Source organism: Neoarius graeffei, chromosome 6 (genome assembly GCF_027579695.1).
Source record: "Neoarius graeffei isolate fNeoGra1 chromosome 6, fNeoGra1.pri, whole genome shotgun sequence".
In the NCBI taxonomy this organism is placed as follows: domain Eukaryota; kingdom Metazoa; phylum Chordata; class Actinopteri; order Siluriformes; family Ariidae; genus Neoarius; species Neoarius graeffei.
Window position 1 is genome coordinate 32971376 of NC_083574.1, and position 14247 is coordinate 32985622.

General features: G+C 43.0%; 1 protein-coding gene across 10 annotated transcripts in view; it reads right to left on the reverse strand.

Annotated features, from left to right (window-relative positions):
• Positions 1-14247, reverse strand: part of LOC132887850 (latent-transforming growth factor beta-binding protein 4) — a 295961-nt gene that overhangs the window by 78951 nt on the left and 202763 nt on the right. For 8 of the 10 annotated variants that reach the window (XM_060923581.1, XM_060923582.1, XM_060923578.1 and 5 more), the window contains one exon: positions 10498-10617. The exons of the other annotated variants lie outside the window; for them this stretch is intronic. In XM_060923581.1, coding sequence (XP_060779564.1) covers positions 10498-10617 — 120 coding nt within the window. The remainder of the gene's footprint in view (positions 1-10497; positions 10618-14247) is intronic. 10 annotated transcript variants of the gene reach the window in all.

Genomic DNA, 14247 nt, shown 5'->3' on the forward strand with positions numbered 1-14247 from the left:
TGGAAGAATCTCTGTGCGTAAGGGTCAAGGCCGGAAAACCATACTGGGTGCCCGTGATCTTCGGGCCCTTAGACGGCACTGCATCACATACAGGCATGCTTCTGTATTGGAAATCACAAAATGGGCTCAGGAATATTTCCAGAGAACATTATCTGTGAACACAATTCACCGTGCCATCCGCCGTTGCCAGCTAAAACTCTATAGTTCAAAGAAGAAGCTGTATCTAAATATGATCCAGAAGCGCAGACGTCTTCTCTGGGCCAAGGCTCATTTAAAATGGACTGTGACAAAGTGGAAAACTGTTCTGTGGTCAGACGAATCAAAATTTGAAGTTTGAAGTTGTTTATGGAAATCAGGGACGCCGTGTCATTTCAGACTAAAGAGGAGAAGGACGACCCAAGTTGTTATCAGCGCTCAGTTCAGAAGCCTGCATCTCTGATGGTATGGGGTTGCATGCGTGTGGCATGGGCAGCTTACACATCTGGAAAGACACCATCAATGCTGAAAGGTATATCCAGGTTCTAGAACAACATATGCTCCCATCCAGATGACTTCTCTTTCAGGGAAGATCTTGCATTTCCAACATGACAATGCCAAACCACATACTGCATCAATTACAGCATCATGACTGCGTAGAAGAAGGGTCCAGGTACTGAACTGGCCAGCCTGCAGTCCAGATCTTTCACCCATAGAAAACATTTGGCGCATCATAAAACAGAAGATACGACAAAAAAGACCTAAGACAGTTGAGCAACTAGAATCCTACATTAGACAAGAATGGGTTAACATTCCTATCCCTAAACTTGAGCAACTTGTCTCCTCAGTCCCCAGACATTTACAGACTGTTGTAAAGAGAAAAGGGGATGTCTCACAGTGGTAAACATGGCCTTGTCCCAACTTTTTTTGAGATGTGTTGTTGTCATGAAATTTTAAATCACCTAATTTTTCTCTTTAAATGATACATTTTCTCAGTTTAAACATTTGATATTTCATCTATGTTCTATTCTGAATAAAATATGGAATTTTGAAACTTCCACATCATTGCATTCCGTTTTTATTTACAATTTGTACTTTGTCCCAACTTTTTTGGAATCGGGGTTGTATGTATATATACTGTATATGTGTGTGTGTGTGTGTTGTTGAATAAATGTCTAAATAAAAATTATAGTTATACAGTGCATAATTGTCATTTTTTTGTGTTGGGGAAGTTTTTTTTTTTTGGAGGGGGGGATTCATCCAAAAATGTCATACCAGTTAGAACTGCCACCGATGATACAAAGCTCAAGCTTGTTGGCAAATAACATCAGCTCTATGTCCACAGATGAAAACATGAAGCTTTCAAAAAAAAGAATACCATACCTACTGTGGAACACGGAGGAGACGCTTATGTTTTGAGGCTGCTTTGCTGTGTCTGGCACAGGGTGCCTTGAATCTGTGCAGGGCACAGTGAAACCTCAAGACTACGAAGGCATTCTGGAGTGGAACATACAACCTGGTGTCAGAAAGCTCTGTCTCAGTCGCAGGCAGAGGTGGACAGTAACGAAGTACATTTACTTGAGTACTGTACTTAAGTACACTTTTTGAGTATCTGTACTTGAGTATTTTTTTTTTTTGGAAACTTATGACTTTAACTTCACTACATTTGAAAGGCAAATATCATACTTTTTACTCCACTACATTTCTATCAAGGTCCTCGTTACTCATTACTATGAAGCGGCTTTGAAAGTGGATGTTTTTTCTTTTCTTTTCTAAAATGTGATTGTTTTTTTCGCAGGTGACACTGAGACAGCCTATCAATAATCACTAGGGTCAGGTCAGGTCCACAGACTGGATAAAATCAAGTTCAGTGATTTCTCAGCAGCGTTATTTGAACTCGATCAGTTGATGGCAGAATGAAAGGAGGTGGTTCTTCTGGGGAATGCACACACTCATGGCCCATGAACCCATGTTTCAGTTTTCTGAAAGGATTAAAGATTCATTTAGTTTTAAATGTTTGCTTTGTTTGTCAAAAACGAACCATATCACGGCCTACAAAAACTCGCCGTCCAACCTGCGGGAGCATATTGAGGTATATAAACGTTTTATTCCAAGAGAAACCTTGCAATGAAGTTGTCTGTGCTTTTAGAGCTAGCAGTAACATTGCAATAGCTATGCAGTCTGGTTAGTCAAATGACTTTCTATGGATTTGCCCACCAAGTTGCCATAGCCGTGTCCACAGCTAATGTTTACACATAGCTAGTTAACTTGGACACCGTTAGTTAGCATGTAAAAACAGTTACGCTAACATGAATAACGTTAACTTATCTGAAGTCCTTTCAGAAATATGTTTTAGCATAATCTTGCCAAATAAACAGAATGTAGAAATTTTTCTTCTCTAGTAGTGTTAGCTACCCAATATGATTGAGTTTGAAAAGAGTTTGCTCACATGTCAGGTGGAGCTTCACTGACTAGCTAGCTTAACATTAAACCACCATGATGGCACAGCATGTGTTCATTTTGTGAATTCACATTTCCATCATTGGTGACAGCATTAGGTATTGTAAGCGTTGTGACAATAATACAACAATGTGTTGACAGAAAATGTACTTTTAATACTTAAGTATTTTTAAAAGCAAGTACTTCAGTACTTTAACTTAAGTAAAAATTTGACTGGACAACTTTCACTTGTATTGGAGTAACATTTGACTAGTGGGATCTGTACTTTGATTTATGTAATGAATTTGGGTACTTTGTCCACCTCTGGTCGCAGGTCATGGGTCCTCCAGCAGGATAAAGACCCAAAACACACAGCTGAAAGCACCCAGGAATGGCTAAGAACAAACATTTGAATATTCTGAAATGGCCTTCTAGGAACCCTAATCTGAATCCTATCAAACATCTCTGGAAAGAGCTGAAACATTTAGTATGGAGAAGGCACCCTTCAAACTTGAGACAGCTGGAGCAGTTTGCTCAGGAAGCGTGGACTAAACTATTGACAGGTGCAGAAATCTCATTGCCTCTAAAGGTTGTGTAAAGGTTGTCCATGTCATTCTCATTTACTTTATTATTTAAAATATTCTGTTGAATCAAAAATCAAATGCAAAGTCTGATTTTTATTAAATATAGAATACACAATGATAGATGATGTCACGAGCCAGCTGGGAACATCTAGGTCCTGATCCGATCTTTTACTCCACTCCCTAGTTTTCTCTGAGCCTTCCCCGTGCTGTGGCCAGCACACCTGTCTTTCATATTATGCCACTTGGAGATTCTCCCGGTGCAGGATTGTCTTCACCTCATGCTAAGTTTGTGGATGACATGACTGTGGTGGGTCTCATCAACAATGGCGAGGAGACAATCTACAGGAGTGAGGTGAGCCGCTTGGCCATGTGGTGCAAGGACAACAATCTCCGTCTGAATGTGGAGAAGACGAAAGAGATTGTTGTGGACTTCAGGAGAGAGCACACCCAGCATGCTCCACTATCTATCGACGGTGCTGCAGTGGAGAGGGTGAGCAGCACCAAGTTTCTGGGTGTACACATCTCTGAAGACCTGTCCTGGAGCAACAACACCGCATCACTGGCCAAAAAAGCCCAACAGCGTCTGTACTTCCTCCTCAAACTGAGGACAGCAAGAGCCCCGGCCCCCATCATGCACACTTTCTACAGAGGCACCATCGAGAACATCCTGACCAGCTGCATCACCGTGTGGTACGGTGCCTGCACCGTGTCCTGCTGCATGTCTCTGCAGCGCATCGTGAGAGCAGCTGAGAGGATCATTGATGTCTTTCTCCCTTCTCTAATGGATATTTATAACTCCCGCCTCACCTGCAAAGCCATCAGGATTGCAGGTGACCCCACCCACCCATCTCACAGCCTCTTCAGTTTGCTGCCATCGGGGAGGAGACTGCGGAGTCTCCGGGCCAAAACCAGCAGGCTCAAGAACAGTTTCTTTCACCAGGCAGTCAGGAGGCTCAACTCCCTCCCTGTTCTGCCCCTCCTCCCCCCTCTGCCCCTGCCACAGATTCTGCTCACACACACCCCTGCCCCCCTTCAGCATCTGACATGTCATCCTCACAGTCCCCCCCCCAAACACACACACACACACACATACATACATCTCATTGTTCATTAACACACTGAACTCAGGGACCGCACATCTCACTTTACCTCGCTCATTTGCACTATTCTGCACTACCTCACCTTAACAGCTGCTAGTTTGTTTATACTGCTTATTTCATGTTTACCTGCTATACCTCAAGTGCCCTTGACTGTTTGTTTATTTGCACCAATTTACGTGTGTGTGTGTGTGTGTGTGTGTGTGTGTGTATGAGTGTTTAGTCTTTGTCTAGTTTTTATCTAGTGTTTACACTGTTTATATTGTCTGAGTGTTTAGTCTATGTCTAGTTCTTATCTAGTGTTTATACTGTTTATATTTATACTGTTTATATTGTTTGTCTGAGTGTTTAGTCTATGTCTAGTTCTTATCTAGTGTTTATACTGTTTATATTGTTTGTTTGTTTGTTTTTTCAATTATTCTATTTTTATTTTTATTTATTGCATTGCCTGTTTGCACCGTGGGTCAGAGAGGACTGAAATTTCATCTGTGCTGTATGTCGAGCATGTATAGCATATTTGACAATAAAGTTGACTTGACTTGACTGTTATTTCACCTATTTTTCCCCCAGTTTTGCTTCAGACTCTATTACTTTGCTGTGTGCTTTGGGGTTATTCCACTCCCCTTTTTGGATTACTTTTCCCATTTGTTTTTTGGGACTGCAAGAGCATTTCACCTGCCGCAGGAGTGCTCTGGACTCTTTACTTTTGTTTTTGCTGTGAGCTCTGTTTTTAGCTGCAGAGATGTGTTCAGGATTTGGTGATCTTCCCTGCTTCTGCGTTTGTCTGGGACTCCTACTCTTCCTGTTTGGTGCTAGCTCCCATTCCCCTAATTTTCCATTCTGGATTTTTCCCTGGCTGCTGCTCTCCTCTTCCAGTGCTTCACGCTTCAAGGATTAACGACTTTTTCTACTTCACTCCCATGCATGTAAGTCTTCTTTTGGGTCTAGTCAGCACCTGTTTGGCCCTTGACAGAACAAGCCCATTAACAGGAATAGACCCAGCAAACTTAGAAGCAGTCAGAGCATCACTGACCAAACAAGGCTCTATTTTGGGTTTACCATCAGCAGGCGATCATGGCTGTCCACTAGAGCATGACGGCCATTACAGACACATTGCAGAAACTCTTCTCTTAGATGAAGAACCTTCAGAATGCGATCTCCAGTCAACTGGAACCTCAGCTCACCCATTGTCCCAACAGTCATTCCAGCTCTGCAACCCCACCAAGAGCCACACCTGCATGCCCCGCAGTCTTACGATGGGGAACCTAGAACCTGCCTCTCATTCCTTTCCCAGTGCTCCTTGTCAATGGAACTCCAAGCCTCTGGTTTTCTTTCCAAGAGCTCTCGAGTTGCCTATGTTATCACGTTTCTGACTGGAAGGGCTCGGGAGTGGGGAACAGTAGTTTGGGATGCCAGGGCCCCTTGCTGTTTGAGCAACAAGGAATTCTCTGAAGAGATGCAAAAGGTTTTCAACTGGTTGCCCAAGGGCAAGGAGGCAGCTAGGCAACTAATGGGGCTCCAGCAAGGCAGCCGTCTGGTTTGACAATGCCATTGAATTTCATACCTTGGCTGCAGCTGTGGACTGGAATTCCAGTGCCCTCTACAATGCATTTTTTCATGAACTAAACAGCTCCGTATTGGAGATCATCCCTCACAACCTCTCCAATACACTGGATGGCCTCATGGACCTACAGTAGCTGGTCAGATGGATCTCTGGTTACACCAACAGAACCTGAGAAGGAGCCTCAGGTTTGAACCTAAGGTCTCTGTTTCCTTGTCTGAGGCCACCACTTCCCCTGAACTGGAGTCCATGCAGTTAGGCAGAACCTAGGTCACCCCCAAGGAAAGAAGGTGCTGCAGTGAGACCAGGTCCTGCTTTTACTGTGGCAAACACAGACATTTCATCTCTCATTGTCTTTTAAAAGGGCCTGTCCACTAGTAGCAGCAGGGATATGGGTGGGTGTACTGACACACTTTTCCCCTGCCGAGAGGCCACTGCTTCCTACTAAAATCATCTTTCAGAACAGGGGTCACCCAGTTAAGGTGCTCATTGACTCTGGGGCAGACCAAAGCTTCATCAGGACCTCCTTTGCAGAGGAGCTGGGGGTCAGCCTATGAAAGTTAGAATACCCTCTAGCCACCAAGGCACTCAATGGCACCGAGCTCAGTCTTATCTTTCACATCACAGAGCTGCTCACGCTTAAGGTCTTGAGGAACCAAATGGACTCTATCTCATAAGTCTATTGTTCTTGGTCTTCCTTAGTTGTGTCTGCATAATCCCCATCTGAATTGAAGTAATGGTACAGTCCTCTTTTGGAGCACCCACTGCTTGGCTACCTGCCCATCCTCTGCCAAGACTCCCCTCACCCTCCAAGTCTCCAGTCCTGATGAGTCCATCGACCTTTCCAACATCCCTGTGGAATACCAGGTCCTTAGTCAGGTGTTCAGTAAGGCCCGAGCCACCTATCTCCCCCCTCATCAGCCTTACAATTGTGCTATTGATCTGCTTCCTGGTACTACTCCCCCCCCAGGGGTTACATTTATTCTCTCTCTCCCCACAAGAGAGAGAGGCCATGGACAAGTATATATCACAGTCTCTTGCGGCTGGCATCATTCATCCCTCATCATCTCCGGCAGAAGCAAGTTTCTTTTTCATGGTCAAGAAGGACAAGTCTCTCAGACCATGCATCGACTACAGAGGCTTAAAGGAGATCACCATCAAGAACTACTACCCACTACTTCTCATGTCCATGGCCTTTGAGATGCTGCAAGGGGCCTGATTTTTCTCCAAGCTGGATCTCCGCAATGCCTATCACCTGGTGTGCATTAGGGAGGGGGATGAGCGGAAGGTGGCCTTCAATACACCCACTGGGCACTACAAATACTTGGTCTTACCATTTGGGCTTACTAATGCACTAGCTGTCTTCCAAGCACTGGTGAATGACATCTTATGAGATTTCATCAACCAGTTTGTCTTCATATACCTCGATGACATCTTGATCTTTTCTTCCACACTCAAAACTCACTGGTCCCATGTCAGACAGGTTCTGCAACGGCTACTAGAGAACCAACTTTTTGCTAAGACTGAGAAATGTGAGTTCCATAAGTGCACAATCTCATTTCTGGGTTTCATCATCTCCCCAGGTAAGGTCCAAGTGGACCCGGACAAGGTCAAGACAGTCTTGGATTGGCCCATTCCCTCCTCTCGCAGGGAGCTGCAATGCTTCTTGGGGTTTGCTAATTTTTATAGAAGGTTTATCAGGAATTATAGCTCCATTGTTGCCCCTCTTATAGAACTCACATCCTCCAAGCGCCCCTTTCTCTGGAACAACCATGCTGAGAATGCATTCACATCTCTCAAGACCAAGTTTTCCACTGCACCCATCCTTATCATCCCAGACCCTGCAGCTCAGTTCATGCTTGAGGTGGATACCTCTGACATGGGAGTAGGGACAGTCCTGTCCCAGGACTTGTCATCTAGGGATGACAAGATGCACACCTTTGCATTCTTCTCACACTGCTTGACTCCAGCTGAGTGCAACTATAGCATAGGTGATCTGGAACTGTTGGCCATCAAGCTGGCCCTGGAGGAGTAGAGCCATTAGTTAGAGAGGTCTGAGACCCCTTTTATCATATGGACTGACCATAAGAATCTTGAGTACATCAAATCTGCTAAGTGGCTTAACTCACGCCAAGCCAGGTGGTCATTATTCTTCTCATGCTTTAACTTTGTGGTTTCTTTCAGATTGGGCTCCAATAATGCCAAGCCAGATGTCCTCTCCAGACAGTTCTCACCTGGATTGATCCCGTTTCAATGTTGTCTCAGGGATCAGCCACCTCTTTTTCCCAAGCAAGAGGAGGAGGCATCTGTCCCTTCTGCCAAAGCCTTCATTTGATGTTGTCACAGGGTGTGGGCAGGTGCCAGGCATCATCTGCTACATTCCAGCCAATTATATAAGAGGAAGGTGGACCGATGCTGCACACCAGCAGTCTATTGTACTGGACAGAGTGTTAGGTCATCTACCACCACCCTTCCCCTTCAAACCACCTCCCATAAGCTGGCACCCAAGTTTGTTGGTCCTTTTCCCATTTCCAAAGTTATTAACCTCACTACTGTCAGGCTGATGTTACCTAGGTCCATGCATCATGTTCAACCTTCCTTCCATGTCTCTCAACTGAGACTCCTGGTCTCCAGTCCTTTCTCCCCTCCCTCCAAGCCCCCTACTCCCCCAGGTTCATTTATGGAGGTGAGGCCTATACTGTCAAGAAACTGCTAAAGGCCCTGTGGCAAGGTCGGGGGTTGCAGTACCTGGTTGACTGGAAGGGGTATGGCCCAGAGGAGAGGTGTTGGGTTCCTGCATGCTTCATCCTGGACCCCTTTCTCATCAGGGACTTCCACCACAAGAACCCAGAGGCCCTGTCTGGGATGCCTGGAGGTGTCCATGGGGGGTGTTACTGTCACAAGCCAGCCGGGAACGTCTAGGTCCTGATCTGGTCTTTTACTGCACTCTCTGGTTTTCTCTGAGCCTTCCCAATGCTGCAACCAGCACACCTGTCTTTCATCAGCTCATCTATGACTCTATATTATACTGCTTGGAGATTCTCTCAGCACGGGATTATCTTCTCTTCACACCATGTTATTTTGCCTGTTTTCCCCCCAGTTTTGCTTTGGACTCTTACTTTGCTGTGCTTTTTGGGATTACTCTGCTCCCCCTTTTGGATAACTTTTCCTGTTTGTTTTTTGGGACTGTAAGTGCATTTCTCCCGCTGCGGGAGCGCTCGGGATTTTTTACTTTTGTTTTACACTGTGAGCTCTTTTTCACGCTGCATGATTGTGTTCAGGACTCAGAGACTTTTTTCCCTGCTTCCGCACTTGTCTGGGACTCCTACTTTTCCTGTTTGGTGCTAGTGCCCATTCCCCTAACTTTCTGTTTTGGATTTTTCCCTGGCTGCTGCTCTCCTCTTCCAAGTGCCTCACGTTTCAAGGATTAAAGACTTTTTCCACTTCACTCCTGTGCATGTGAGTCTGCTTTTGGGTCTAGTCAGCACCCATAGCCATTTGGCCCATGACAGATACCAATCACTTTTCAGTTTCAAGTTATTTCAGAGAAAACTGTGAGTTCTTTTTTTGTGGAAGGGTACCATTCCATGTGTGTATAAACAGTCATTCCCCTCAAAGCTGGAAAATGTAAAGTTCTCGGTCCTAAAGATTTTCTCCATCTGAAAACTTACTGACTGCTATTTTCCATAAATGATAAACAGCTCTATACAGAAAGTTTCACCATATCAGCAATTATAATATTCTTTGTTAAATAATGTATTAAATATTTCTTATTAGTCTTGGATTTTTTAAGAGCGACCACCATATTAATAGAGCGACCATATTAGAGCATCCATCCATCCATTATCTGTCGCTGCTTATCCTGTTCTACAGGGTTGCAGGCAAGCTGGAGCCTATCCCAGCTGACTATGGGCGAGAGGCAGGGTACACCCTGGACAAGTCGCAAGATTATTGCAGAACTGACACAAAGACAAACAACCATTCACACCTACGGTCAATTTAGAGTCACCAATTAACCTAACCTGCATGTCTTTGGACTGTGGGGGAAAACGGAGAACCCAGAGTAAACCCACACAGACACAGGGAGAACATGCAAACTCCACAACAGAAAGGCCCTCACCGGCCGCTGGGCTCGAAAACCAGGACCTTCTTGCTGTGAGGCGACAGTGCTAACCACTACACCACTGTGCTGCCCCATATTAAAGCATATTAGACCATATTAAAGTGACCACCATATTAATATAAATCCATAATTGCAGACAGAATTTGAATAGAAAATGAATCAACACCAAATTTGACATTTGAGAATTCAGCAGTGTTGTGTATAATATAATCTCATGTCATTTATCTCTAGCCACTTTATCCTATTCTACAGGGTCGCAGGCAAGCTGGAGCCTATTCCAGTTGACTACGGCCGAAAGGCGGGGTACACCCTGGACAAGTTGCCAGGTCATCACAGGGCTGACACAGAGACACAGACAACCATTCACACTCACATTCACACCTATGGTCAATTTAGAGTCACCAGTTAACCTAACCTGCATGTCTTTGGGCTGTGGGGGAAACCGGAGTACCCAGAGGAAACCCACACAGACATGGGGAGAACATGCAAACTCCACACAGAAAGGCCCTCGTCGGCCACGGGGCTCGAACCCGGACCTTCTTGCTGTGAGGCGGCAGCGCTAACCACTACACCACCGTGCCATCCTGTATAATATCATGGAACATAAAAATATCATATGCTCTTACAATTTAAATTGTTCCTATAATGGGAATGTGTAATCATTTATTCTTTGTTTGCATTATTCTATACTATGAGTGACATTGTGCATGTTTTTACCTGTGCAGGTGTTTCCCTGCAGTTTGAATCCAGAGCGACACACACACATGAAGCTACCAGGAATGTTTTCACACCGGCCATTAGAGCAAGTGGAAGGAGTCTGACTGCACTCGTCTACATCTGCACACACAAACATACACATCTTATTCTCCTCTATTACTGTTTGTGACTATAACGGAATAAGGCCCTCTCAAGTCTTATTTACTGTACCTCATTAGGCTGATGCTTTTATCCATTTATGCTGGGATTTGTATTCATGTCCTTCCAATCAGTAGCCAAGGAGCTTACTTCCTTAATCTTTATACTAAAGGCAGTAAATTGGTTTAATACATCAACTACTCTACAACCCCAATTCCAAAAAAGTTAGGACAAAGTACAAATTGTAAATAAAAATGGAATGCAATAATTTACAAATCTCAAAAACTGATATTGCATTCACAATAGAACATAGACAACATATCAAATGTTGAAAGTGAGACATTTTGAAATTTCATGCCAAATATTGGCTCATTTGAAATTTCATGACAGCAACAGATCACAAAAAAGTTGGGACAGGGGCAATAAGAGGCTGGAAAAGTTAAAGGTACAAAAAAGGAACAGCTGGAGGACCAAATTGCAACTCATTAGGTCAATTGGCAATAGGTCATTAACATGACTGGGTATAAAAAGAGCATCTTGGAGTGGCAGTGGCTCTCAGAAGTAAAGATGGGAAGAGGATCACCAATCCCCTAATTCTGCACTGACAAATAGTGGAGCAATATCAGAAAGGAGTTCAACAGTGTAAAATTGCAAAGAGTTTGAACATATCATCATCTACAGTGCATAATATCATCAAAAGATTCAGAGAATCTGGAAGAATCTCTGTGCATAAGGGTCAAGGCCGGAAAACCATACTGGGTGCCTGTGATCTTCGGGCCCTTAGACGGCACTGCATCACATACAGGCATGCTTCTGTATTGGAAATCACAAAATGGGCTCAGGAATATTTCCAGAGAACATTATCTGTGAACACAATTCACCGTGCCATCCGCCGTTGCCAGCTAAAATTCTATAGTTTAAAGAAGAAGCCATATCTAAATATGATCCAGAAGTGCAGACGTCTTCTCTGGGCCAAGGCTCATTTAAAATGGACTGTAGCAAAGTGGAAAACTGTTCTGTGGTCAGATGAATCAAAATTTGAAGTTCTTTATGGAAATCAGGGACGCCGTGTCATTCGGACTAAAGAGGAGAAGGACGACCCAAGTTGTTATCAGCGCACAGTTCAGAAGCCTGCATCTCTGATGGTATGGGGTTGCATTAGTGCATGTGGCATGGGCAGCTTACACATCTGGAAAGACACCATTAATGCTGAAAGGTATATCCAGGTTCTAGAGCAAAATATGCTCCCATCCAGACGACGTCTCTTTCAGGGAAGACCTTGCATTTTCCAACATGACAATGCCAAACCACATACTGCATCAATTACAGCATCATGGCTGCGTAGAAGAAGGGTCCAGGTACTGAACTGGCCAGCCTGCAGTCCAGACCTTTCACCCATAGAAAACATTTGGCGCATCATAAAACAGAAGATACGACAAAAAAGACCTAAGACAGTTGAGCAACTAGAATCCTACATTAGACAAGAATGGGTTAACATTCCTATCCCTAAACTTGAGCAACTTGTCTCCTCAGTCCCCAGACGTTTACGGACTGTTGTAAAGAGAAAAGGGGATGTCTCACAGTGGTAAACATGGCCTTGTCCCAACTTTTTTGAGATGTGTTGTTGTCATGAAATTTAAAATCACCTAATTTTTCTCTTTAAATGATACATTTTCTCAGTTTAAACATTTGATATGTCATCTATGTTCTCTTCTGAATAAAAAATGGAATTTTGAAACTTCCACATCATTGCATTCCGTTTTTATTTACAATTTGTACTTTGTCCCAACTTTTTTGGAATCGGGGTTGTACATCTCTAAAATAATCACTTAAGTGTAGGCACTATAACTTATTTTTTATACTGTTATAGAACAGGCATCTCAAATATCAAAATGTACTGTACATAAAGCAAATTATTTTGTGCACAAGAAGATGCACAAGAAAATTTGAATTTATCATTTGTGTGTAAGCACAGCTGTTTTGTAACATACGTTGACTTTTATTGCTTTCTTACACACAGATTTATGATTCAGAATTGTTAATACCATTCTCTGTGTTAAAATTAATCATATGATGCTGCTTGGCTGTGCAAAAGAAACTTAAATAATCAAATCTACAGAACTGGTAAAAGTTCTTTTTAATCTCTGTATTTCCAACTTTAAAATATCTCATGCCAGTGGTATAGACTGGTATTATTCTTCATCTCATCTCATCTCATTATCTCTAGCCACTTTATCCTGTTCTACAGGATTGCAGGCAAGCTGGAGCCTATCCCAGCTGACTACGGGCGAAAGGCGGGGTACACCCTGGACAAGTTGCCAGGTCATCACAGGGCTGACACATAGACACAGACAACCATTCACACTCACATTCACATCTACGGTCAATTTAGAGTCACCAGTTAACCTAACCTGCATGTCTTTGGACTGTGGGGAAACTGGAGCAACCGGAGGAAACCCACGCGGACATGGGGAGAACATGCAAACTCCACACAGAAAGGCCCTCGCCGGCCACGGGGCTCGAACCTGGACCTTCTTGCCGCCCGGTATTATTCTTATTTTTGTAAAAAAAAAAACACAATCACTGAATATGCCACAGGTTAACTTTTAAGTTTCTAACACATACATACTTGAGTAATTGTTAAATGATTTTGTACAACGATGTATGATGGTCCTGTTACATTAGTTATGGCAGGCGTATTTTAGCTCATGAAATAAAGAACTACAAGGTTAGTTATTTTCAGTGTATGTTTTATTGAAACTATAGGTGTGTAAATTATGTAATATATAACTTTACATTCTGCCTATGTCATCTGTCTGCGTCTTGTGAATGCAAAAATCAGTAATTAATTTCTCAATTATGCTGATAGGATAGACAGTATGTGACATACATTGAATTGTATTATCAGCTTACCTTCTATTACACTTTTCAACCACTATGGATTTGTGTATTTGCACATCGTCACGCATAAACAAAACTTGATAAATCATATTCAGTGCATAGAAATGCACTGATAAATAAGGTTGATAAAGGATACACAGTTGATAAATAAGGCTGTAGGTGATTTTTACTCTTATGGCTATCTATTAATAAATTATTGTAACATACAGTGGTGCTTGAAAGTTTGTGAACCCTTTAGAATTTTCTCTACTGTATTTCTGCATAAATATGACCTAAAACATCATCAGATTTTCACACAAGTCCCAAAAGTAGATAAAGAGAACCAAGTTAAACAAATGAGACAAAAATGTAATACTTAGTCATTTATTTATTGAGGAAAATGATCCAATATTACATATCTGTGAGTGGAAAAAGTATGTGAACCTTTGTTTCAGTGTCTGGTGTGTCCCCCTTGTGCAGCAATAAGTGCAACTAAACATTTCCGGTAACTGTTGATCAGTCCTGCACACTGGATTGGAGAACTTTTAGCCCATTCCTCCATATAGAACAGCTTCAACTCTGAGATTCAGCAGATGTTGGTGGGTTTCCTCACATGAACTGCTTGCTTCATTTTGATTGGATTAAGGTCAGGACTTTGACTTGGCCATTCCAAAATATTAACTTTATTCTTCTTTAACCATTCTTTGGTAAAATGACTTGTGTGCTTAGGGT